This window comes from Vulpes vulpes, chromosome 13 (assembly GCF_048418805.1).
Source record: "Vulpes vulpes isolate BD-2025 chromosome 13, VulVul3, whole genome shotgun sequence".
NCBI lineage: Eukaryota > Metazoa > Chordata > Mammalia > Carnivora > Canidae > Vulpes > Vulpes vulpes.
Genome location: NC_132792.1, coordinates 119,307,651 through 119,329,141, shown reverse-complemented (window position 1 = coordinate 119,329,141; position 21,491 = coordinate 119,307,651). Strand labels below are relative to the sequence as shown.

At 54.5% G+C, this 21,491-nt stretch overlaps 1 protein-coding gene across 28 annotated transcripts in view; it reads left to right on the top strand.

The window, feature by feature from the left end:
• The window catches only part of ARHGEF11 (Rho guanine nucleotide exchange factor 11), an 86,914-nt gene that overhangs the window by 50,781 nt on the left and 14,642 nt on the right, over positions 1-21,491 (top strand). For 10 of the 28 annotated variants that reach the window (XM_072732558.1, XM_025997358.2, XM_025997366.2 and 7 more), the window contains 16 exons: positions 161-339; positions 1,077-1,148; positions 5,682-5,801; positions 7,697-7,742; positions 8,275-8,351; positions 9,685-9,822; positions 12,297-12,371; positions 12,586-12,687; positions 13,479-13,577; positions 14,539-14,581; positions 15,616-15,712; positions 15,851-15,973; positions 17,998-18,021; positions 19,045-19,189; positions 19,440-19,539; positions 20,316-20,345. In XM_072732558.1, the coding sequence (XP_072588659.1) occupies positions 161-339; positions 1,077-1,148; positions 5,682-5,801; positions 7,697-7,742; positions 8,275-8,351; positions 9,685-9,822; positions 12,297-12,371; positions 12,586-12,687; positions 13,479-13,577; positions 14,539-14,581; positions 15,616-15,712; positions 15,851-15,973; positions 17,998-18,021; positions 19,045-19,189; positions 19,440-19,539; positions 20,316-20,345 (1,470 nt within the window). The remainder of the gene's footprint in view (positions 1-160; positions 340-1,076; positions 1,149-5,681; positions 5,802-7,696; positions 7,743-8,274; positions 8,352-9,684; positions 9,823-12,296; positions 12,372-12,585; positions 12,688-13,478; positions 13,578-14,538; positions 14,582-15,615; positions 15,713-15,850; positions 15,974-17,997; positions 18,022-19,044; positions 19,190-19,439; positions 19,540-20,315; positions 20,346-21,491) is intronic. The other 18 variants (XM_072732554.1, XM_072732551.1, XM_072732548.1 and 15 more) reach the window with 3 other exon arrangements.

Here is a 21,491-nt window from a genome sequence, read left to right as displayed (position 1 = left end):
GGTGGGGCGTTAAAGTGTGGAGAATTTTCTGCAGGATTTTAAGCTTCATGAAAGGAAAGGGGAGAGGACTCTCCACTCCCCGCCCAGCTTTGTAGCTTCAGTGTCCGCCACTCAGGACAGTGCGCCCTGAGCAAGCCTCTCCTTGTCTGCCTACCTCCAGCTGGCGCCTACGTTGCACTGACCCTCCTGGGCTCTTCCCCCTTGTCCGTCGGTGTCTCTGGGCTGCAGCCGGACCCTGCCCCAGCCGGAACCCCCCGAGTCACCCCCATGGTCCCACCACCTCCGCCGCCGCCGCCTCTGCCCCCCCCACAGCGCATCACGGGGCCCAGACCTCTGCAGGTATGGCCCTGCTGTCTTCCTGGCTTATCAGCCCATGGGGAGGAACGCAGGTGGTATTGAGGTGTGCTGGTGAGCAGAGGCAAGCTAGAGGTCCGACACAAGCATCAGAAAAGCAGAACAAAGGGAGGGCTGACTGCATGAAAGGAGCCACTCCATCCTTCGTGTCCTTCCACGTCAATGCATCCAGCCTCCCCAGACAGCAGCAGGCAGCATGCTTCCTAAATGGGGGCAACCCTAGGAGGCCCTCAGGGGTGCTGCTCGCCAGCAGAGAGTGCACACACCTCCAGGCACGGACAAAGGCATCCACTAAAGACTGCAGCCAGCCATGTTGCCGGAGTGTGGAATACCAACCAGTGGGGGAAAGGCTGCCTGAAGGGACGAAAGGGTAGGGAATCCAGGAAGAACAGGCAGCAGAGGGGGCGGACCCAGGACAGGGCAGAGGAAAGACGAGGTGTGGTTAGGAAAGGGGATGGGATCTGTGGTTAGACAGGCAGATGGAGCCAGCAGGTGCAGGGAGCCTGAGAGGGTTTGGTACCAGGGGTGGTTGCAACCACAGCTTCTGGGAAGTTCAGGAGAAACATTCCGTGTCTGAAGTCGGCTGGGGACCTGAGTGTCACTCAAACATACAGACCACCCCCAACTGCTCTGCTGGCTTTTCCTGACTTAGAATCAGCAGGTGGGAGAGAATTAATCTGGGAGGCCGCCCCCACCCTCACTACTGTCCATTCCGTTCCCAGGATCCTGAATTCCAGAAACATGCCACCCAGATCCTTCGGAATATGCTGAGGCAGGAGGAAAAGGAGTTACAGGTAAGGTCCTGCTTTGGGCAGTCAGCCACAGCCTTACTCATGGGACACAGCCCATTGTGGCCAAACCTCAGCACCCAAATTTGCTGTCCACGGAATAGTTGTCCCTGCCTCATGCCTCCAGGTGTCGGAATGGGGAGAACACTCTGAGGGAACAGAGAGCTGAGGGAAGCCAGCAGGCTGCCAGCAGGGCGACCCCCGTTGGTGGAGGGGATGCAGCAGGGTAGCCAAGTTCTGTCCCGGCCCCTTCTTTAATGTTCAGCACGTTTCCAGAAGTGTCTGCTGCATGTAAAGCATTGTTCTAGGTCCTGTGGTACACAGATGTGGGAAGATTAGACAGTTCTTGCCTTCCGTATGACTATTCTGTAATGGAAGAAATTCATACTATGGTAGGAGAGTCAGTAAGGGGACAAGGAAGAGAGCAATCCATGAAGGATGGGGGATGGAGGGAGACTCAGGGAGAGAGCTGTATTTCAGCTGGGCCTTGAAGCGTGGGCCTTCTGTGGGCAAAACAGATGGGGAGGGTCTGCCGGCGAGTGGACAGCACAGGCCAAAGACACAGACATGTGAAAATACACTCCTGTGTTTGGCAGACATTGAGCTCCTGCCATGTGCTAGGTGCTCGTGTTGTGGCGGGGTAGAACAGGTGATGCTGGGGCAGAAGGCGGAAAGGTTATACAGGTAAGTGAGAGGTGGAGCTTTCCTTTATGGAGTTTGTGATCCAGTCGGGTATCAAATGGATAAAGACAGACTCCTACCATGTTATCAAAAGTGCAGATAACTCACGGAGCAGCAGGTGTCATGGAATGGTCAGGACAGACCTGTAGGTCAGAGGAGAGAAGTCAGAGTCCAGAAACTAAATCATGCAAATATGGTCATTTGAATTTTGACAAGGTGTCCAGACCATGTCCTAGAGAAAGTAGTCTTCTACAAACGGTGCTGGGGCAACTGGCCATCCACATGCACAGAACAAATGTGGATCTGTACCTCACACAGTAAACAGTCTAATCCCAAAATGTAAGAACCAGAACTATTTTTTAAAACTGCAAAACTCTCAGAAGTAAACACAAATGTAAATCTTCATGGCTTTGGATTAGGCAGTGTTTTCTTAGTGGCACCAAAGTAGAAACAACCAAAACATAATAAATTGGACTTTATCCAAATGTAAAAGCTTTGTGCATCAAAGGACACAAGAAAGTAAAAAAGACAACCCATGGGACGGGAGAAAGTAGTTGCAACTCATTATATCTGATCAAGTTCTAGTGCCAGAATATGCAAAGGACTCTTTAAAGGTAACAATAAAAGGACACACGAGCTACTTTAAAAGTTGGCAAAGGATTTGGATAAGATAGTCCAGTAAGAAGCATGAAAGCAAGAAAGATGGCCAAGAAGCTCATGGCAAGATACTCACCATCATTAGTCATCCGGTGATGCTAATCAAAACTGTACCATGTCACTCCACACCCACCAGCATGGTTAGAGCCAAAATAGCAGAAAGTATCAGTTGTTGGTGAGAGTGGAGAAATCGGAGAAATACTTGTTTATGTTCTGTCTGTGTGCTCATTATCCTAATGGATTCCCACCATTGCTGGTGAGGACATGAAGTCACACAGCCACTGCACCCAGCGGTTTGGCAGCTTTTCAGAATGGTCAGCACACAGGAGCGCAGAGAGCCAATCCATCAGTCCCCCTCCCAGGTACAACCCAGAATGGAAAACATACATCCAGACACAAACCTATAAGTGGTGAGCATTCCTAATAGTGTTAATCACAACAGGCCCAAAGCAGAAGCAACCCCAAAGTTAATCAGCAGCCCAACAGGCAGACCAGGGTAGTCTGGATGATGCGATGGTACTCGGCCACCACCAGGTGTGAAGCAGTGATGCACATGCTGCAACACAGAGGAACCCTGAGCACGTGAGGCTCAGTGGGAGGAGCCAGGCCCATAAGGCCACAGGTTATGTGAGTCCCTTTAAATAGAAGTCCATAACAGGTAAGTCTCTGAGGACAGAACATAAATTAGTGGTTGCAGGAGTGGAGGAGGGGAGAAGTAGGGAATAACCACCATCCTGTCCGGTGGTAGCCATATTCTAGAACTCCATGGTGGAGGCTGTTGTCAACCCTGCCCATGCATGCAGACCACTGAACTGTACATTTTGAAATTATGAGGTTTATTTTCTGTGAATTACATGTCATTAAATTCTAAGATACCATTTAAGTACAAGGAAGCCCAAAAGAAGGAATAATCATGCAGTAATCCAGGAGGGCTTTCTGAGGTGGCATTTGAATTTGGATTCAGTCTGTTTCACTCTGGAGAGTGCGTTGGGCCTTGACTTCCCTGCCAAGCTTGGAGTTTATCTTGAAGACCATGGGATGGGTCAAGATTTTGAGCTGGGGAGTGATCACATCTCCAAAGCAGTGTTCTCCAGAGAAGTGTGTTCAGTGCATGGATATGCCAGGAGACCATCTTCAGGATGCTGTGGGAGATTGAACAGGAATGCTAGGACTCAGTACAGAAAGACACGGGGGGGCCACGGGGGACATCTCAGAGGTCAGATGGGTGACAAATTGCCTGCCAGGGGGCGGTAACAGGGCAGAAAACAGAAGATGTGCCAAGTTTGGATGCCCTGACAGCTGTGATGCCGTTGGTGGGGGGGGGTGGGTAGCATGGAGGGCAGGGCGGGGTCTAGGGAGAGACATGGAGGTCAGCTCTGGGAGCCCAGGGAACATTGAGACATAAAGACCGTCGACCAGCCCTGTAGATGTGAGAGGTTGGAGCCTCGAAGGAAAAGCAAGGTTGAGATAGAGCTCGGGTGCGCCCTCAGCACAGAGGTGGTCAGAACTGAGGACCAGGGGGGATTACCGAGGGCGCCAGTGCACAGGACAGAGAGTGGGTAGAATTTTGGAAGTCCAGCACTTTACAGCACAGCTGCCTCTCCCATCCCTGTGTATTTGCTGTTACATTCAGATTTTAATTACTTGTTCTTCTCCCCATTGGACTAAGTAATAGTCCGAAGGCTAGGACCGTGCCACGTGTCCCCTGCACACAAGCTTGCTGTGGATGCAAGTGGTGCCTGAGGCCTACCCAAGTTACAGGGTGCAGGGACTGGGAGAGGCTGCAGGCAGGCCATGAGGGAGGGTGGGGTCACCAGGATGGCCTTCCATGGAGGGGGCGCCCAAGAGGTGACAGCTGAGGCCAGGCCACTGGGTCATCAGGCTCCCTGAAGGAGGTGGAGGAATGAGACTGTGTGCAGGCCGCAGGCTCTGGGTCCCGAGGGTCAAGCCCTGGCTGGAGACACATCCGTGGAAGGAAAGAGAGGACTGAGGCAGTGGCTTAGAGGGTAATCAGAGTTGATGGAAGAGCTTCATGGCAATGGCTGGTTTTGTTTTAAGACCAGAAAGGAGGGACACCTGGGTGGCTCAGTGGTGGACCATCTGCCTTTGGTTCAGGGCGTGATCCTGGGGTCCTGGGATCAAGTCCCACATCGGGCTCCCCTTAGGAAGCCTGCTTCTCCTTCTGCCTATGTCTCTGCCAGTCTCTGTCTCTCATGAATAAAGTCTTTAAAAAAAAAGAGAGAGAGAGAGACCAGAAAGGAGCGTTACATGCAAGATGAGGTCGTGGAGCTGTCGAATGGGAGACAGAGGGTGTGAACAGTGTCAGAAGAGCCCCGGCGGCTGGAGGCAGAGCTGCTCTGTGGGCCCAGGGTGGGGAGGCCACACGTATGTGCAGTGCAGCTGGGAAGCTCCACCAGAGGATGGCGCCCGCAGAGGCTGAGGCCTGAGGGATTGGTAAACCGAGGTTGTCAGGTAACAAAGGGGCCCTGGATGAGCTTAGAGAATGTGTCTGCACGCCGGCATTATTTCATTGTGTGACAAGCCAGCTGTATGGAGCACTTCCTTCTGTGGTGCGATAGTAGCTATCTCCTGCTAAGGCTTCACAGGCAGTCTTGTTCAGGTCTCCCTACAGTCCCGCAGGCAGGGACCGTCATCCCCGTTATCCGTGAGGACGCAGGAAACCTTGTTGGGTCTACACCGCTAGTGAGCACAGATGACAGAGTTCAGGGGCAGGCCTCCCCATTTGCGAAACCCAGGCTCTAAGCTGTAAGTGCACACCAGGTGAGCTCCAGGTGAGCATCTGAGCAGCTCCCCCTGCACCCAAGGCCAGAGAGGGCTCCTGAGACTGACGACGTGAGCTCCCTGTGTGTGCTGCTCTGCACAGACACTGAACGTCTGACACGAGCAGAAGCTGAGGAAGACCTCTGTAGGATGAGGCATAGGCCCAGCCTGGATGGTGCTTCAGACTGGACGGGCCTTTGTGTCCTGTCTTCTTTCTCCAGTTATTCTCTGTATTGTTTCTCACCATCTCTACACCTTCCTCTTCTGACCAAGGGTGAGCTTACGTGCATCTCCTAAAGGCAGAGCTCCTGTCTCTCCTTCTTGTCTGGGGTAACTGCCTGTTCTCCCCCTATGAGTTGTCCATTCTCCACTAACCATTACCCCTTCTGCCTTTCCCTCCCTGTCCTGGCTCGTCCCCAGCGTATCTGTGAGGTGTACAGCCGGAACCCTGCCAGCCCACTGGAGGAGCAGATCGAAGGTGCCCGGAGGCGTGTCACGCAGTTACAGCTGAAGATTCAGCAGGAGATGGGTGGCTTCATGGTGAGTGAAGCAGGCCAGGCTTCAGGAAGGACACCGTCGTGCAGGTGGTCATGCAGGTGGACGTGGGCACAGTAGGAGGAAAGCCAGGGTTGAGGCTTCCTGAGTCATGCAGGACCCCAGGGCTGAATAGGGAGCATTCAGTACTTAATAAACAAACAAAAGGCAGCAATTCTTCATGTAGCGCCAAAGAGGCTGAGCGCTGTGTGGGTGCGGCTGGGGGGGCCCTTTCTTGCCCTCCTAGAGCCTGCTGCAGCGGTGGAAAAAAATACATATAAATTCAATCGGACTGTTGGCTTTAGTCTCCTCATTATCTGTTCCCTGCGGGTGGTGTGCCTATTCCCGCACCGATCTTACTTGGCTGCGTGTTCTGCGGACAGTGGGTCTCCTCAAAGACTGCAGGCGCTTCCACATCAGCCAGAGCATCAGATCCCCGCCGTGGAGGGTGGTCTGTAGCAGCAGGGACCTCTCTATGGGAAACCCCAGAGAGGAGACGTCTTTACCTGGTCTGCTCAAGGACCTTGTTCCTAGTGTGCTGCTCCAACTCCATCGGGCCTCAGTCCTTGGGGCAAGTAAGGAACTCTCCAGAAACTGTGCAGTTTCCAAGAATAATAGTTCCCAAAGCCAACAGAGGTTCTTGGAGGATTATCTACTTTCTTTTTTTTTTTTCTTTCAAGATTTTATTTATTTATTCAGAGGCAGAGAGAGAGAGAGACAGAGACACAGGCAGAGGGAGAAGCAGTCTCCATACAGGGAGCCCGACATGGGACTTGATCCTGGGTCTCCAGGATCAGGCCCTGGGCTGAAGGCGGCACTAAACTGCTGAACCACCGGGGCTGCCCTCTTTTTTTTTTTTTAAGATTTTATTTATTCATGAGAGACACAGAGAGACAGAGAGACAGGCAGAGGGAGAAGCAAGCTCCATGCAGGGAGCCCGATGTAGGACCTGATCAGGGACTCCAGGACCGTGCCCTGGGCCAAAGGCAGGTGCTAAACCACTGACCCAGGGATCCCCTATCTACTTTTTTAGAACATCCAGATCAAAATGTCTAGGAACCACAGGCTAATTGAATTTAAACTGTTCTGTTTTCTGAAGGGCACACCCATGTCACATGGTTGATAGCTCAGGTCCTGAGCTCACCAGCTGTGAGACTCTCGGGCAGGTTAGGTCCCCCTGGAAGTCCCAGGGTCTTCGTTTGTGAATTGGAAATCCCAGCAGGACCTGGCCAGTGGGGTTATGGTCAGAGGCGAAGTGTGCCCCCGTCCTAGGCCGTACGTGTTTGCCCCTGCTGCTGCACTCCTGTGCCCCACAGGGCAGAGAGTCCAGAACCCCCCACCGAGAGCTGCGGGTCTGAGCGCCAGCCGGGCTCCAGTTCTCCCACTGTGCAACTTGGGCAAGTCATGCACCGTCTCTGGACTCCTGTTTCCTCACTGGTCACACAGGCCTCAGAGTACCTACCTTGGAGCTGCCAAAAGCCTAAGTGAGACCCAGAAAAGCATGCAGGCAGGTGGTCCTCCAAGCCCTGAAGCCACTAGAGGCGGGCCCTCCCCTCCCCTCAGTGTCTGGCTGGAGTTCTTTGCACTCCTTGATGGGAAGCTCCTTCTGTGTTCAGCCCCCCAAGGCCGAGAGTGCTGTGGGGTCTGGGGGGATAAATCCATGACTTCCGAGACTTCCCCTAAGGGCAAAGCTCCCTCTCCACCATTAGGGGTTTCCGTCTCCAATGACCAACGAAGCAGTAGCTCCTCCTTCTGGGCATTTTTAAGGCAGTGGAGCAGAAAAAGGCACTAATGGCAGCAGATATTATCTGCTGAGACAGAGGGAAGAGCTGACTACAGGAGGTACCAAGGAGGGAGAGCTTTGTAGACCAAGCCCACCCTTGGGACTTTTTCTTTTTTAGGACATACCCACCCTATACAGTGACACCAGCCAGAGAGCATCAGAAGGTAAGTATCCCCTCACCCCATGTCTCCAACCCACGGTCCTCACTTGTTGTCCCCATAAGGCAGATTCAGGAAAGACAGACTAGCCCTGGCTCTCTAGGGATTAGGCTGGGGAGACAAAGCATGTCCACACACAGGGAGGGGGCAGCTTCTGCTGTCATCATGACAGCATAGCCATCGCACCTACTGCTAAGTACCAGGGCGGTTCTAGGAGGACAAGGATCCAGACCCTACCTTGCCCCCCAGCCCCTGGCATGCTCTTGTGATAAGAAGTGAGTCAGGCTAGAAGAGTGGTGGGTGTGGGTTGAAGGTCAGACTCGTGGTGACATGGAGCCGTGGCGTCTCTAGGAGGTGATGTGGTGTCTCTAGGAAGTGATGTGGCCAGAACACAGGCCTACAGGGAGGCGAAAGCCAGGTGTGGAGTATCTGACCTGAGGGCAATCAGGAGAGGAGGGAGGATGGCAGCTTCGCTTTCCTGTCCCACTCAGGCCTCCAGGCTGCAGCCCCCCTCCCCTGTAAACTCTTTCCTTCCCAGGCCGACTCTCTCTGGATTCCCAGGAGGGGGACAGTGGCTTGGACTCTGGGACGGAACGCCTCCCCTCCCTCAGTGAGGTGAGTGTCCACAAGGGCCAGCCCCGGCTGAAACCATGGTTGCATCCCGGTTCCCAAGGGTTTTAATCACTCCTATCTGGGTCCAAAAGGGGTTTCATGTGTGCCCTGCGCACAGGACCGTCAGACCCAGCACCTGTATTATCACAGCTCTGTTCTGTAAACAGTCACGGGGAGAGCAGTGTATGAACAGTAGCGAGCCTCAGTCATGGGAAACGGTGACCTGGCCGCACATGCAGGGCTTCCTGGCTGCGGCCACACCATCTGAGATGCGATGAGCCAGCTGAATCAGAGTGACAGCCTCTCTAGGTCTGTCACAGATCTCTAACAGCTCATCTTTTCTGGAGTGGTCAAAACATTTCAGGTTTTAGCCCCACATTTCCTCTTAGCTATTGTCTGTCTGCATATATAAACTTGCAAAGTACAAGTGGTTGGAAGAAGTAATAACGCTGTCAGCAAAATATCTGTTCAGCCAGGCTAATTAACACACTTAAACTCTTATTTTTTCATTTAATTTATTTATTTGAAAGAGAGAGGTAGCAAGAGGAAGCGCACGCAGGTGGGGAGGAGAGGGAGAAGCAGTCTCCACACTGAGGAGGGAGCCTAATAAAGGGCGTGGTCCCGGGACCCCAGGATCATGAGCTGAGCTGAAGGCAGATACTTAACCGCTGAGCTATCCAGGTGCCACTAAACCCTAATTTTATTTTTTTTTCTACTTTTTTTAAAAAAAAAGATTTATTCATGAGAGGCAGAGAGGCAGAGACATAGACAGAGGGAGAAGCAGGCTCCATGCAGGGAGCCCAGTGTGGGATTCAATCCCAAATCCCGGGATCATGCCCTGAGCCAAAGGCAGATGCTCAACCACTGAGCCACCCAGGTGTCCCATAAACCCTAATTTTAAATTATAGTTGGAATTGCATTTCCTCACTGCTGCTGTCTGTGGGAGGACGGTGAACATATGTGCAATGATCCATCTGTGGGAAAGACACCAAGAAGAGACAGAGGGTCTTAATTCATAGTTGATGTGTCCTGAGGGCTGGGCATCTGGGAGGTGACCTGGCTTCGAGGGGAAGGCTGTGGGCCAGGCTTAGGTGCCAGGATCAAGTCCAGGGAAGGACCCCATCACTGGGTCCCCTGCAAATCATCCTTTCCCGGTGTGAAGAGTGGGAGGAGTAGCGGTATCTACCTCAGGGCCATCGTGAGCCCAAGCAGGTGCCACACAGCCAAGGGCTCTGCATAGTGGCAGGCACAAGGTAGGTACTGGGTAGGTGCCCTGGGGTGTGGGCATCTCCAGACCAGCTGAGGGTGTTTCTGAATGGGCTCTCTATTCCTCTAGGCACTGATGAATCGGAACTCAGCACTGTCGGACCCTGGGCTGGACAGTCCCCGAACCTCGCCTGTCATCATGGCCAGGGTGGCCCAGCACCACCAGCGGCAGGGCTCGGATGCACCAGGGCCCAGCACCAGTGAGCGGGTGAGGGTCAAGAGCTCCCTGCAGTTCTCCCTCCCTCCTTGAGAACCAGGTTACAAGGGCCCGGCTTTGAAGACTCCAGCTGAACCCCCTTGAAGGAAACTTTTCCCTGGAGAATGAAAGTGAAAGGAGAATGTGGCAGGAAGGGGTTTGGGAACAAAAGGCTATTGCAGGCTCTGCATGAGGACACAACACATCCATAGGGAAGGGACATCGAGAACAGGGTTTGTGTGAGCGGCAGATAGGCTGGTTACGTGACTCCAGAATGCTCATGTTCAGTTTTCTCTTTGCTTTAGCAAAATCTATTTTCTTGCACAAAATCTTATTTACACACTAATATAGGCACCAAATAAAAGCTCAGCTACCCCAGGATGGGGCCTAGTCTAGTCCACCCTCAGGGGCGGTGCCCTGGAGCCCCCAGGTCCTGAAAACCTGATGTGGAAGCCACTGCCCACAAAGCTAGACCTGATCTGGGGGGATGGGAGAAGGGGGAGCACTTCTGGCTCAGGGCACAGAGCTTGCAGCCTGGGCCATCAAGGAGATTGCCTGTCAGTGGTGAGCCAGAAGCTAGGCCACTGAGCAATACAGCAAGAGCTCCTAATTTTGTACAGTGTTTCTTAGCATTCAGCAGCCACCACCATGGTGGCTTCTCCTATATCCTTGTACTGACTCTGTAACGTTACTCGGTACTTTTTTAAACCAAACTCCATAAAGCTTACGTTATTTGAACTCTGCCGTGGTCCTGAATTAAAACCAGCATCACACACTATTTAGTGCTTTGATTTCATCTGAGAGGCAGAGGTGAGTTCAATTTGGGTCTGCAGGAGAAAAGGTAGGGATCCAATGTGTACTAAGACACATGGTGGCAGGGTACCAGCTGCCAGGCTGGACCCCTGAGGAAAAGCCTCTTTACGTCTCCCCACCCAGAGAGGAGGTGGGCATTGAATTCACTTGGTGAGAGAAAGCCACAGCAGACGGGCCATGCCAGGACTCTGCTTGATCATGGCACCATGCAAGAGCGTGTTCTCCTGAGCACACGAGCTGCCTCCCCCTACGCCCTCCCTGGGCTGCTGCATGGTCCTGCCCTGTGCACATCCTGCTCTGCAGCGAGGCCCCCCTCAGGTGGCCGACGGGAGCAGGTGAGAAGGACTCTGTCATGGAGTCCTGTCTTCCTTCTGACAACTGTTTTAGTTGTTATCTTTGAACCATAGGAGCAGCTCTAGCACGGCCTCCAATCCCGAATCGTAATCTGTGCTGATCAGGGCAGGGCTGTGGTGACAGGCCACTCTCAGTGGTGGCAATGGAACCTTTGGGAACTCAAACTTTCTGTTGCATAACTGTACAATGTCTGATTGTTTTCAATAATGAGCATCTTCTGCTTCTGTAGTGAGAAAAACTGCATATTTGTAAAGACTTTAAACAAAATCCTCCCCCCTCACAACAAACAAATTCTGGTGTTTTCATGTTTCACCCAGGGGGCCAAGCAGAGCCAGGAGCGGCCGTCCAGCGTCTCCCAGTGGGAGATGAGGAGGCCCAGGCTGTGGCCTACCTTTGCGTTGACTCTCTGTGGGCCTCACGTTTCCGCTTGCGAGTGAGTGCCAGACTCTGATCTCTGACAGACGTCCTGGGCCTCAGGTTCTGTGACTCCATCATTCTGAGTGACGAGTCTGTAAATACCCAGGAGCACAGGATGAGTGCGGAGCACCCGGGAGACGCTGTCAGGAGAAGCCACTTGAGCGAGTGGGGCGGGAGGACATCCTGTGGGCAAGCGTGATCCAGGGAGGCTCCAGAGCAGGCCGTTCTCGGGGAATCCCTGGAAATGAGGTCAAACATGTTGAGTGGAAAACGTAGTGGGGAGAAAAGCTTATCCAGGGAAGCATCTGAAAGGCCTGTGCGGTATGAATGCTCTCATTGTACCTGATGTCAGTGGCACACCAGTTAGGGTTAGTCTCTTGGTAGAACTGGTGTGAGGAAGAAAGCCAAGCTGAGAAGCGTGGGTTTGAGACGGGTCATGGAGATCTACCACAGACCCCTGAGCAGCCCGCCATGGGGAGAGATCCACTCCATCTGCTTTGCTTGAGGAGGCAGATGTGGGCCTCCAGCTGTCCTGTCACAAAGACCTAGCCTGTGTGACCACAGGCCCTAGTAGACGCTGTAGTGGGTGCGGCGTGGCTGCCGAGGGGCCAGCAAAGCCCCAAGCCTGCAGTCACCCGAACTTTCGCAAACAGGAAGAACGCGCCTTCTGTTGCTTCCCATCCCCGTGCACATGCACTGCAGCGGCCCTGCCCATGAGCACTTGACTTTTGCAAGTGGAAATCGTGGTTCTGTCCTCTGAGATTTGGGGGAGGTGAGGAGATGCTAGCGTCCACCAGACCCATGTGGCCCTCCTTGCCGGTGCTATGCTGTGGCACATGGGTGTCGTGGAGGGCTTGGACGCCTGTCCCCTAACCTTACCCCCACCCCTGAACTCTCACCAGGGCACAGACCAGAGCCCAAAGCCTTTAATCATTGGCCCAGAGGAAGACTACGACCCGGGTTATTTCAACAACGAGGTAACGGTTTCCTGGTTTTCTCCTTTCGTCATGGTCACGCCAGCTGTTGTTGAATAGAAGCAGTTAGAACCGCCCTAGCCGTGAGGGGGCGTAGGGTGGGTGCCACAGCCTGTGAGCCCCGGCAGCAGGGGCCATGGGGGCCAAGCTGCAGCAGGGCGTGCTGCTGTGCCCCACCTCCGTGCACTCCAGCCACCCCTGTCCTTCTGCCTTCCAGAGCGACATCGTGTTCCAAGACCTTGAGAAGCTGAAGGCACGGCCAGCTCACCTGGGTGTTTTCCTGCGCTATATCTTCTCTCAGGCAGACCCCAGTCCGCTGGTGAGTCAGAAGCATCCGTCTTGACCATTGCGGGCACTGGCAGGCAGCCCAGGGACAGACAAAACACGGAAGGTGTTTAGGCAGGCAGGACTGTACACACCAGCCGCGTCCCCTGCATGGGGAGGCCAGGGGAGCTGCCATTGTGCTCAGTCCGCTTAGAGCACATGGTCTTTCTAGAGTTGGAGTTGCAGGTACACAACGTGACCATGTGGAGGCTTAGCAGAGGGGCAAGGTGACAAAGGTGATGACAGGGTGTTGGAGACAGTGCCCAGGGATGGGGCTGAGGACCAGTGACCTCCACAGCTTCTCTCAATCTGCTCCGTGCTCAGAAGAGTTGGACGGGGGTGACCACCATTGGGAGCCACAGTCAACACTGAGCACCTGAGTGAAGACCAGGCACGTGACAGAGAGTAAAACAGAAACCCTTAGAGAACAAGACACAAATGAGTAGGAGGCAAAGCAAGTGCGGAGGGAGCACAGGGTCCAGGGGTACCGTGCTGGGAGCTGAGGGACTAGGGCTCGGCACCCACACCAGGGCCTCTCAGCCTTGGTGTGGCCGCATTCATTGAGCTGTAGGATTTCCAGTGGGGGGGCTGTCCTGTGCTCTTGGTTCTCAGCACATCACAAGGCTGCACCCACCAGGAGCCCCGGCATCTCTCCAAAGAAGGGTCATGTATGTCTCCAGGCCTCACCCATCGTTCCAGGGCCAGAATCAGTCCTGGAGTAGGGGGCATGAGAATCCCTGCCATTTTCTTTCCTCCTAGCTATTTTACCATTTTCTTTCCTCCTAGCTATTTTACTTGTGCGCAGAGGTTTATCAGCAGACAAACCCCAAGGATTCCCGAGGCTTAGGAAAAGACATCTGGAATATTTTCCTGGAGAAGAATGCGGTAAGGCAGCCGTGGATTGAATTACAGTGTTTCTGTCTCTTAGGGCCACATGGGAGCAGAGGGAAAAGGAAGCCACACATTGAGGCCGGACAGAGACAGGGTCTTGAGAAGTTGGAGCTGAGAGCTGAGGGCTCCTGGGTCCTGTTCACAGGACTGCTCTCAACCCTGAGCTCCTTACCTGACCCATTTGTTCCATGTGTGGCAAGGTAGAAGGCACATGGCCTGTCCCCTGGATCAGTGCTGCTTCCCCCCAACCTTCCCTGCCCGCCCATCTGGGGACAAAGCAGCAGAGGCCCAGAGGCCACCTGATGGGGGTTGAGATCAGTGAGCCAAGAGGAGCCAGGGCCCTGATACTTCACTGGACTTGGGGTACTGCCAAGAGTGGGGTTTGTAGGGAGGAGGCCCGGAGCATGCGGGCAAAGGTGGGCTGTGCGTGTGGACAGGGCAGCACGTTGTAGGCCTGTCAGACCAGCTATGCTAATTCCCAAATGACTCGAGTCTTTCAGTTCCAAGATGTAAGCTCTCAAGATTGAGATTGAGGACCAAAGTGTGTTCCTCGGAATTTGGTGCCTATCCCCTCAAGTAGGTCTGGAGGAGGGGTGACAGCAGCTGCCTGTGCCTTGGGGCTGTGAACCCAGCCTGTCCCCGCAGTCTGGTCCTCGAGCTCTGTGCTCCCTGAGGTAACTCGGCGACCTGAGGACACAGTAAAGTTTTCTTCATTGCTGCTGAGTCGGCACCAGTGGGGAACTTGCACAGCTGCCCCAGAAGATGGCCCACTGGCCCCATAGCTCTAGAGTTTATTTCTCAAAATGGAACCTCATGTGCAGACTCACAGGGGAAGAGAAGACAGGATGCGGGGTAGGGAAGGAGACGAGGGTATTGGGGGCCCTCCTGGCAGCGGGCTGAGGTCTCCCGCAAGCCCTGGGCTGTGGGCCTCACCATTCCCCCTTCTCTCTTCTAGCCACTGAGAGTAAAGGTCCCAGAGATGTTGCAAGCTGAAATTGGTAAGTTGGCTTATGGGCTAGTTAGTCTTGTCCTGGGCCCCAAGGGCTCCAGAGCACAGAGTGCACGTAGCCCATCCTTGGGCACCCCTTCTCTAGGATCGGGGAGCGGGGGCAGTTCCTCCCAAGCGCCTTAAGCCTCATGGTGGCTGACAGACAAGCACCTGGGGACAGGCCCCACCTGGGGAGCGTGTCCCAGAAAGACGTGACCCTGTTGCACTTGAGCTCGTTTCTGCCAGCCGTCCCCAGTACCTTCCTGGGCCCAGCGAGGCCATCTGGATGAAGGGGCAGTTAGACTAGAGGGATTCCCAAGCCTGGTCGCTCATCAGTATCCCTTGGGGAACTCTGAAAAATCCAGAAACCAGGGACTTGATCCATCCCACCTCGGGATTGGGCTCTGGATGGAGCATTTGTGTTTCTGTAATTTCCTCACCAGTCCTGGTGTCAGCTGACCCAGTGAGGACCCCGCTGGCTAGGTGGTTGCTCCGTTCCCGTCTCGCTCTCACGTCGTGACTAGGAGAACTGAGGGGAAGGCAGCATAAGAGGCCATCCACCTGACGAGCCAGGGTCCCAGGCAGCTTTCAAGAATGTAGGTGTCCCACGGCCAGAGGGTGAACAGAGCTGCTCCCGGGTCTTGTACTTGACCATGTGACCCTGCAATTCTGCCTCAGGGACAGGACAGACTCCGTCCAGGGTCATGTGAAGTACCTGCCCTCCTTAGCCTGTGCACTGGCCTGGCAACACCAAGGACAGGTTGGCACAGTGCCGTCGGAGGGCAGCCCTTGGCACATCTGATGACGGGACTTTAATGTTCCACATCATGGAGCCTAGGATGTCCAGGTGTTTTGTTCTTGCTTTGGGACCTGGATGACAGGGCTCCAGGCTTGGATTCAGGAGTGACCTGGTGGGTCCAGGCCTCCACCTCCCTTGGCTAATGGGAGGGCAGAGAGCCAGCCTCCCTCCGGGCCACAGGGCCTCAGCAGGCACGAGCCCCTGCTCCTGACACCCTATTTTCATCTTCCCTGGGTTCCCACCAGACTTGCGTCTGCGCGGCAGTGAGGATATTCGCGCTGCCCTCCATGAAGCCCAGGAGGCGGCCATGCCTGAGATCCAGGAGCAGATCCAGGACTACAGGTTGCTGGGCCCCCACCCCTCCCTCTGGCTCCTCGCCCATCCGTCCCCCATGATGGGTGCCTTGTGTGGGTGCGCGTTCCTCATCTCCTTGGGTACCTGCCGGGCATCTGTGTACATTTGTTTCTTTGTCTGGCTTAGAACAAAGCGCACCCTGGGGCTGGGCAGTCTGTACGGTGAGAATGATCTGCTGGACCTGGACGGGGACCCTCTCCGAGAACGCCATGTGGCTGAGAAGCAGCTGGCTGCGCTGGGGGACATCCTGTGAGTGCCTGCCCCACACGCCCCCAGACATGTGGAACGGATGCCAGTATGTTGTGGGTCTGTTTGTCGACCTCTCCCCACCAATGCCTGATCCTCCTCCCCCTGAAGGATGAGGGAGCCCGGCTCTCCCGCTGCCTCCCAGGTGAGGCCGGTGGCTTCCCTCTGGGCCTCTTCTGATCGCCCTGCCTCCGGCCTGGATGTCACATGGATCCGGCAGGTGGGCCACACTCTGGGTCTCCAGCAGGTGCTGCCTTCAAGAGGCAGACAAACTGGCCAGCAGGAGGGTGGACCATTTCTAATTGCATCTGAAGATTGGCCCACCTGAGTAAAGAACGTCTGACCCGATGGCAGTGCCTCCCCAGTCCCAACTTCAGGGCCACCATGTGACTTTTTGAGCTCATGTCAGGTTTACATAGCGCATGACCCTGGTCTCAGCTACAAATCCTGGGTAAGACGGTCTCCACGGCCTCTGTCAGCACTGCCATTCAGCAGCATTTTCAGAGTCTGCTCGAGGCTCCTGAGGTACATTAGCTGAACACCAGTTTCTATGGTGTTGATGTCATAGCGGGAAGAGAAAGCCGTGTTTAATAAACAAGCAGGTTCTATAACATGTTCAAAATGAGGGGAAAGAGCAGGTGGAAGGAAGGGCTCAGGAGCACCAGAGCCTGGGGGTGGCAGTTTTAAATAGGGGGTCAGGGCGAGCTGCACCAGAAAGTAACATCTGAGCAACCCAAGAATGTGAGGCCGTTACCCTTGAAGACATCTGGGGGACGAGCATCCCAGGCAGGGGAAGAGACCAGGCAAAGTAGGTGCATGCTTGGCATGTACGGGGAGCAGAGAGCTGGAGGGCCAGAGGCCACTGAGGAGGCAGGTGCTGGCATCAGGTAACAGGAGGGCAGCCACAGAGCCGGGGACAGTCAGGCGGACCCTGGGTTTCACTCTCTGAGAATAGGGAGCGTGAGTGGGGCTTGGCTGTGAGTGGAAGCTGGTGGGAGCAAGGGAGAGTCCCAGATGAGGGGTCACACAGGAACCCATGTGGTAGAGGCTTGGACCAGAGCAGGGACAGGGGATGTGGTGAAAAGTGGTCAGTCCCAGGTGTATCTTGACGGTCGCGCAAACAGGCATTTCCTAAAAACTGAGTGTAGGTTGTGGGAGAGAGAAAAGTTGGGGAAGACTCCACGCTTTGTACCTGAACCACCAGAAGGACAAGGTGCCATCAGCCGAGACCGATGGCCATGTGCAGGGCAGTTCAGGATAGCTAGTCTGGACTCCGCTCTGGATGTGTTCAACCTGACCTCACCCTCGAGGCTTGGGGACGCAGCCGCAGGTACACATGTGACAGCAGACCAGAGAGTGGGCTGCAGATGAGAGCACACAGTGAGTGTATTCCTGGAAACAACCCACCCGGCCTTCAGCCAGGCCCTGGGCCTTTCTGGGCCTGTTTACCCGACTGCTCCAGGGATGAGTGCAAAACCTGGCTGCGTTTATTTTGGGATCCTAACAGCGAAGAGTCACGCGGTGTCACTGCTTCAACCCGCTTGTGATGGGGTGAAGCAGTGAAGCTTCAGTCTCCTCCACAGAGATCTAGCACCTACCTGTGTGTTACTTTGAGAACTCGATGAATGTAAATATCTTTGGGCAGCACCGGGCCCATACTGGATCCTCCACCGTTAGTTGCTGTTACCATTTGCCTTGTAAATGGGTTTCTCTGGACCTGGTCTCAGGGTGCAACCGCATCTGTCCTCCAGCCCTTCAGCTGGGCACAGTACAAACCCCTTACTCCATAATCCTTCAGCGGCTGTGTTTGCCCCCTCCCTCCTTTTAGCCAGAAGGATGTCACTGTCGCTGTGCTGAGGCCCCCGAGGGAGTGAGGCCTCTCCCCTCCTAGGCCCCACGCTAGCTTGGAACTAAGACCCAAGAGTCGAGGTCTGGCCTCCCTCCCCCTCTGGCCCCCATCTTTCGTGTCTGCACAGCAGACATACCTGTGCCTTTCAGCATGAGTCACCTCTTTTCTTTTGTTCCAGGTCCAAGTATGAGGAGGACAGAAGGTGAGTGAGCGTGCGGAGTGCTTGCCATCTTCTGGGCACAGGAGTGCCCCAGGCATCGGGGGTCACCGTCTGAGGGTAGCCCCAGGTCACAGCAGGGGTCGTGAGGTCCAGGCCGCAGCTGCTCGGGGACCACTGCCCGGAGCAAGGGTCTACCATCACCCCCATGCGCCCATAGGCAGATGCCTTGTCGCTACCTGAATTAGCTCCATGTCTCCCCTTCCCTACTGCTTTCTCTTAAGCCACTGCAGAAAGTTATGGTAACAGGATGAGCTTCCCAGGAGTCCCTGCAGAGGGAAGCTGGGGTTCAGCACCTCTGCTCTCAGGCATGCGTTGAGGGTTTTTTGCAGCCTGTATGCAGCCAGCGTGCAAGTGAGCATGGACGTGCTTAAGCAGAAGGGGAGGCAGTGGGCTAGAGGTCTGTTTCAGAGTAGAGGGGGCCACAGCCAAAACCTTGGCTGCCTTGAAACCACAAGTGCAGGATTGAGAGCCAGAGAGAGGTGCTTCCAGACACAGGCCCTGGATGGTTTCCTGTGTGGCACATGGTGGCTATCTCTCTCCCTCCCTCCCTCTCTTTCTCTCCATCTCTCTCTCTTCCTCCCACCTCCCCATACCTGGGTGCAAGGGTGGCGAAGGCAGAGCCAGGCTGGCATCTCCCCCCTTTTCTCTGCCGCCTCCCCAGCATGGATGACGGAGGGCATCCTCCACGGGCCTCAGCCGGTCTTCCAGGCCTGCCCAGGGCTTGTTGGCTTACATTGTAGGGAACTCACAAGTCCCCCGCTGACCGCTCTTCTTATTTGGGAAGAGCTCTGCTTAGAGAAGGCATGAGGTTTGTCCTGGGAGTTCCACTAGTCCAGACTTTCAGGCAGCTCTGGCTGTGCCCCATGTGAAAACCCAGGCCTCCTGAATACCCCGACCCCAGACTGTCCTTCACCACCTGGATGTTGGAAGCAGGGCTCTGGCCCTTGGACTGTTGGCAGGGGCAGCCCAAGCGTTCTGATTCCCACGCCTGCCTCTGTCTCCCAGCGCCCCCATGGACTTCGCCCTCAATACCTACATGAACCATGCCGGGCTCCGTGTCCGAGACGCGCGGTCTTCCAGCCTGGCTGAAAAGGCCCAGGCTGCACCTGACAAGGACAAGTGGCTGCCCTTCTTCCCAAAGACCAAGAAGGTGACAGAGCTACTCAGAAAGTATCTTCTGGTGCAGCGGTCTACAGAGGGCAACCTGGGAAAGCCCTCCCCATCACTGCACTTGCCCCCCTGCTGCCTGTGCATGGGGCGCCCGTGAGAACCCACAGACAAGTGCAAACCTGGGCCAGAAGCACCCGTGCTTCTCCCAGTTAGTTGTTGGGGGCGAGTCATGGGGCCAGGGGCCAAGGCTGGGGATTGGGCCTTCCCCAATTTCGGCAAATCTGTCTCAGCAGAGTAGCAACTCCAAAAAAGACAAGGATGCCTTGGAGGACAAGAGGCGGAACCCGATCCTCAAGTACATTGGGAAGCCCAAAAGCTCGTCGCAGAGCAGTGAGTACAGGGATTCGCGGCCTTGGGCAGGGGTGACTGGCACATCAGCAGAGGGCCTTCTGATCTCCCAGCAGCCACGTGCCCATAGTCCACGTCTTGTCTGTGCTGCTTGTGGTCCCCTCTGTCCCCTCATCATGCTGTGTGCTGGCTCCAGGGAGGGCCAGGGGACCAGGAAACCGGGCTGGGCCCTGTGCTGGTCCCTGGGCTTTAGTCTAGGAACTCGGGGCCTGTTGTAGCTACTGCATAGCCACACAGATGAATCCCCTCTCCTTGCCCCACCTGGCAACACTGCTCTGCTGGCAGTAAACGTGAGCTTTACCCTCATCGGCGGGCGTCATCTCTGCTGGGAGCACGTGGGGACCCTCATTGGGAAGTCTCAGGGACAAAAGTCTCGAGACTCCAGGCAGATAGGATGGCAGCAGGTTTGAGGTGCAGAGACTCCCCTGATGCTGTCGTGTGCCTGGAACTTGGGTGAGCCAGTCATGTGTCTTCCCGGCTCTGTCATTGGTCTGGAAATTGCCGCTGGCCTCCCAGTCAAAATCCTCAGACCTCAGTATGAGTCTCAGGAATCTGGGAAGGGCAGGCCTCAAGGTGAGCTAGTGACCTTTCCTGACATTGCTGCCTGGGTTGGGGGTGAGGGTGGGACTTTCCTCAATCAGACCTGAGCTTGGTCTCTACTTTTTCATTTTCCAGCTTGGTATAAGTTTTGTTTTGACTCTTAAAACATTAATTTGACTTTTCATGGTTTACTTTTGTTTTTGTTTGTTTTCTTTTAGCATTTCATATTCCCTTGTCCCCTGTGGAAGGTAAAAGGATCATTTTTGTGGGTTTTTCTTTGCTTTAGCTTTGAGTTTCCATCTCTCAAGTCTCTCCTTCCGTCCTTGTCCACCCCTTCGTCCGTCCAACCCCTGTGTTCCGTGTACCCCCTGCCGCTCCAGGTGCCCTGGGACACGGCCCTCCCTCACGTCTCGGGGAATGGGCTCCAAAAGTCCAGAGCTCCAGGTGCACATGTGAGGCCACATCCCACACAAGCTCCTCAAATCTTTATTTCAGTTGAAATAATAACAGAAGTTCTCATTTTTGAGGGTTACACGGCTTTCTTTAGTAGACAGCAGGTCTCTTAACAGTTCTTGGGGCCTTTTCTTGTTTCACCTGCTCTGCTTAAGCCCTGGGGCAAGGCACCTCCCCGCACCGCATACCTGCAGCAGTTAGAGAGAATGCCCCCCCCCCCCCCCACAAGGCTGAGTGCCTCCTGGCAGGTGAACCAAGGTCCTGTCAGTGAGGCCTGCCCCCACAAATACAGGCATGTGACTCATTGTTTGGGTCCTACAAGGAACCTGTTTACAGAGTATGGGATGCTATCGACAAACTGTCCGGTCACTAGAGTCATTTTATGTTAAGTGGCATTTAAAAATAATGATGTTCAAAATTATTTCGAAGGTTTAAATTTCCTAGATCTATTATGTTATTTTATTTATTTTTTAATTTTTATTTATTTATGATAGTCACACAGAGAGAGACAGAGACATAGGCAGATGGAGAAGCAGGCTCCATGCACTGGGAGCCCAACATGGGATTTGATCCCGGGTCTCCATGATCGCGCCCTGGGCCAAAGGCAGGCGCCAAACCGCTGCGCCACCCAGGGATCCTTATTATGCTATTTTAAACAAGAAAAATTTTTTAATTCTGATAAAAGGTCTATAAAACGAAAAATAAAAGAATGGCCTTGACTCCCAGGCCCTTAATTATGTCCACACACCTTCTCCCATCCACCCTGCCCAAGAGTCAGCAGCCCCACTGAGCTGCTCGTACAGGGTGAGGGGCCCCCAGCTCTGCCCAGTAGAGCTTCCCATGGTAGTTTAATGGTTAGCTTTGGTGTTCTCCAGTTCCCGGAACATCAGAAAAGTCTGTATACACATGTGAAGACCACCATTCCCCCTCAGGTAGATGCC